The sequence below is a fragment of the Triticum dicoccoides genome, chromosome 2B (genome assembly GCF_002162155.2).
Source record: "Triticum dicoccoides isolate Atlit2015 ecotype Zavitan chromosome 2B, WEW_v2.0, whole genome shotgun sequence".
NCBI lineage: Eukaryota > Viridiplantae > Streptophyta > Magnoliopsida > Poales > Poaceae > Triticum > Triticum dicoccoides.
In genome coordinates, this window is record NC_041383.1 from 598,407,947 (window position 1) to 598,411,675 (window position 3,729).

Consider the following 3,729-nt stretch of genomic DNA (forward strand, 5'->3'; position numbering starts at 1 on the left):
TGATAGGGCGAACTTGTTCAGCCGGATCCAACGGCCCACTCGCTCAGATCCAACGGCCGCGGTGCGACCGGCCCAACAGTTGGGCCGGCGCACCGGCGCAGATCGTTGCCCAAACTGAAAACGGCAGATACAGGTGATACAAAACAGCTTACAGGCACCACAACAGGAAGCAAAAGGAAATTCTACAGGTGTTTCAGAGGAAATTCTACGGGCGCCACAACCAAAACAGGGTTCAGTCCATTTTGCTTCAACTATGCAATGAAGCTGCAATTGGCAACTGATTCAGAGGAGCAAATATTGTTTCCGTTCGTGTTGCAACTCACAAGTGCAATCAATTACCGAATTCGTAGAAATTACAGTAGGTGTTCCATTATTACTGAATCACTCACCGGATGAACCAAACGAAGCAAACTAAGCAGCGCCTGACGAAGTCGGCCACGACGGCGAGCTCCTTGGCGGCATCGTCGCAGTCGGGACGGAACTGGAAGTAGGTGTGCTTCTTGCCCCTGGTCTCGTAGAACTCGAGCTCGCCGGCCCACCCGCACGCCTTCATCCCCTTCGCGTACGCGCGCGCCCTCTCCACGAACCAGCACAACCCCGCCGTGGTGACCAGCACGCGGCCGGACCCGAGCTGGCGCAACTCCTGTGGCGACGCCGCCGGGTTGATGTACGGGTGATCACGGCCGAACTCACCGCCGCAGGCCACATCCCACACGCGCTCCATGTCGCCGGGGAAGAAGAAGGCGGCGTCCGGGGACTCGTCGCCCACCGGTTCAGTCCCCCAGAAATAGGGATGCAAGAGCGCGACGCCGCTGACCTTGTCGCCGCAGCCCTGGACGCCTTCCTTCCGGAGCCTTATTGCCGTGTTGTGCGCCATGTTGGCACCGGCGCTGTCGCCGGCGAGGACGACGCGGGAGGCATCACCATGAGCGGCGAGCCAGGGCTCGGCGCCGTCCGGGCGGCAGGCCGCGAGGACCGCCTTGAGAGCCGCGAAGGCGTCGTCGTAGGCCGCCGGGAGGGGGTGCTCCGGAGCGAGACGGTAGTTGACGGAGACGACGACAGCGGGCGCGGCGGCGGCGAGGGAGGCAGCGTACTTGTGGTAGATCGGTGACGCCGCTGTGTGGGCAACGAACGCGCCGCCATGGAGGTAGACGACGACGGGGAACTTCCTTCCCGGCTCCGCCGCGGCGGCGGCGGGGAGGTAGAGGCGAGCGGAGACGCTGGCCGCGGGGTCGAGGACGACGTCCTTGGAGGCGACGCCGTTTGCGAGGTCACCGGAGGGGGAGGGCGGGACGGTCTCGGTGCCTTGCAAGCGCTCCACGCGGCCGCTCTTGTGGATGCGTATGAACCCGGGCATGTCGTACGCGATCTCGGAGCTTGGGTCCATGACGGCGGACGGTGGCCTTTGGCTTCCCGGCGTAGTGCAAGGCGGCAATCGGAGCAACGAGGAGAGAGCTGCCCAGGTTTTGTGATGATCGTAGCAGTTGTACGATGGGCTATGAGCTACTACTCCATTTTGTAGCACCTCGTACCGATCGAACACGTCAGCTCGCAGTCTCGACGAACCATTTTATAAGAGCATCTCCGGCCGTTCGTCCACAGGGCGCCGAAAAACTGCGGCCTGGGGCGAGCCGGTGCTAGTTCGGCCCCTGAGGTCGGCCTAGCTCCCAGTCACGCCCCCAGCCGCCGCCCCCCAGCCACGGCAAATTCAAACATAGTGTTCCCGCGTCCAAAATAAACGCCACAATCCGTCGATCAAGCGGCCAGTAGATCGGCGGCCGGATGAAAAGTTCGGCGTACAAAAAGCAGAAAAGGGCGGAAGCGCGCATCGGGCGTCGAGGTCGGCCTCCGGCGTCGGTGGAGTCGGCGTGCGCGGGCTTGACGGGGCCTCTGTGCTTGACGGCGTGGCTTCTGTCCCGCGGGCAGTCTCGGCGGCATCAGCGGTCGGGCTTGACGGCTACGGCGGCGTGCGCGGCGTGGGTGTCGTGGGCATAGGCATCGTCGTCGAGGGAAGCTGGTTCAGGATGAGGCCACGCTCCGCCATGTACCACGCCTTGACCGCCTCGTCGGTGCTCTGGAGCATGTCCGCCCCGCCCAGCAGGAAAGCTAGGTCGGTGTTCCTCTTCTTCGCGGCGACATTGGTCCGGAGTAGGTCGAGCTTGACGGCGCTGGTCGACATCAACGCCGACCACCGCGCCTCGGTCTTCTCTTCACGAAGGGCGGCCCGGACCTGCGCGTCGGCGAGGCAGTGCTCGATGGACTCCTGCACGCAGGCTGTGGCCGCGTCGACGTGTTTCCCCTTCTTGGCACCTTTGTTGCCGTCCAGCCGCCCATCTGACGCACCCGGAGTAGGCGCGTCAGGCTTGTAGGTCTCCTTGGCCTTCTCGAGAGTGCGCCGGACTTCCGCCCACTTGTCGCACTTGTCAATGCGCTTGTAGACGTGGAGGTACTTGAACTCGGCGTCGTTGTTGCCCTGCCTATACAGGCCGAACATACGCAGTAACTGCGCGGGGACGAACAAACAGTTGGCGGGTGCACGGCGAAAAGAGGCGGGAGACCGGCGTGGCATACCTGATCCTCAATGCTGGCGCCGCTCTCCGGGCGACCGGCGACCTCCTCGACGACCCCATGCCATTTGTTGCAGGCCCCTGGATACGCCCCCAATGGTTCGCCGTCGCCTTCGACCCGCGCTGCATGTAGACGCCTTTAAGTAGGGGTCGACGAGTTTGCGCTCGTCGAACTCGGCCTTGATGCGCACCAAGTACGTCTCGATGCTCTGGTTTGCGCCGGTGGTCGGGTCAAGGCAGATGACTTTCCATGCTTCGACGAGGCATTCCTCCTCTTTGGATGCCCACTTGACGCGCGGCTCTGGCCTGTCCGCCACCTTCTTCTTCTTGCGCCCCCTCGCCGGCTCCTCCTCCTCCTCCTCGTCCTCCTCGTCCTGCTCCTCCTGCTCCTCGTTGCCGTAGATGTAGCCGAGCTCGCGGTCCATGCCGCCGCTGAGATCCACCGTCTCGTCCGCGGTGAACACGGGAGACGCGGCGGCCGCGGCCGAACCTTCCGCGATGATGTCGTCCATGTCGGCCTCGGTCTCGCCGGCGTCGCCGAGGTGAGAGAAGGGCAGCGCGCAATGGCGGAGAGGGGGCGTCGGGGAGGACGCATACGCGAGCGGCGAGTAGTTGTATGGAGGGTACTGCACGCCGGTGAAGGCGGGCGAGGGCGTGCGCTGGGCGGGGTGGCCATGGGGGAAAGTGACGTTTTGGTTGAACTCACCGTGCGCGTCGCCGTCAGCGTAGCCCGGCGACCCCCATGGCTGCGGCGTCGGAGACCCGACGCCTTCTTGGCCCCAGGGCGCGTATTGCGCGTGGTTGCCCGGGGGATTCATCATCCCCGCGCGGGTCGCCTCGGCCTCGGCCTGGTCAGCGGCAACGGCACCCGCAGCCACGCGCGCCGCGTTGTCACGGGCCTTCTTGGCGAGGGCCCTGTTCCACCGTTCGGCGGTGACGGCCTCCCGTCGCTGTACTTCCACCCTCCATTCGGCGTTTGACATGTCCGGCGGCTTGGACGGCGGCGCCCTCGGCTTCCTCTGCTTCGGCTGGGCGACAGAGGCGGTCGCGGTCACCGCGGCGCGGGGGACAGCGTGCTTCTTCGGTGGCATGGCGGCCGGCTAGGAGGCAAGCGGGAGGGAGAATGGCGGGAGGAAAGGAGCAAATGGGAGGGAAGTGGGGA

General features: G+C 64.8%; 1 protein-coding gene across 1 annotated transcript; it reads right to left on the reverse strand.

The window, feature by feature from the left end:
* Positions 1 to 299: 299 nt before the first annotated feature.
* Positions 300 to 2,992, reverse strand: LOC119361036 (probable carboxylesterase 12). The gene is made up of 3 exons (XM_037626428.1): positions 2,759 to 2,992; positions 2,215 to 2,380; positions 300 to 1,455 (listed from the first exon to the last, which is right to left on the reverse strand). The coding sequence occupies exons 1-3, from the start codon at positions 2,990 to 2,992 to the stop codon at positions 386 to 388; spliced, it is 1,470 nt and encodes a 489-aa protein (XP_037482325.1). The 3' UTR covers positions 300 to 385.
* Between the last annotated feature and the right edge of the window lie 737 nt (positions 2,993 to 3,729).

Excerpts from the sequence above, each read along its gene's own strand:
- LOC119361036 (XM_037626428.1), bottom strand. The coding sequence starts at position 2,992 with ATGGACCGCGAGCTCGGCTACATCTACGGCAACGAGGAGCAGGAGGAG. Across the intron at positions 2,381-2,758 it reads AGAGCATCGAGACGTACTTG|GCCAAGGAGACCTACAAGCC; the intron begins GTGCGCATCAAG and ends ACTCTCGAGAAG. Across the intron at positions 1,456-2,214 it reads GCAGGTCCGGGCCGCCCTTC|CTCTCTCCTCGTTGCTCCGA; the intron begins GTGAAGAGAAGA and ends AAACCTGGGCAG.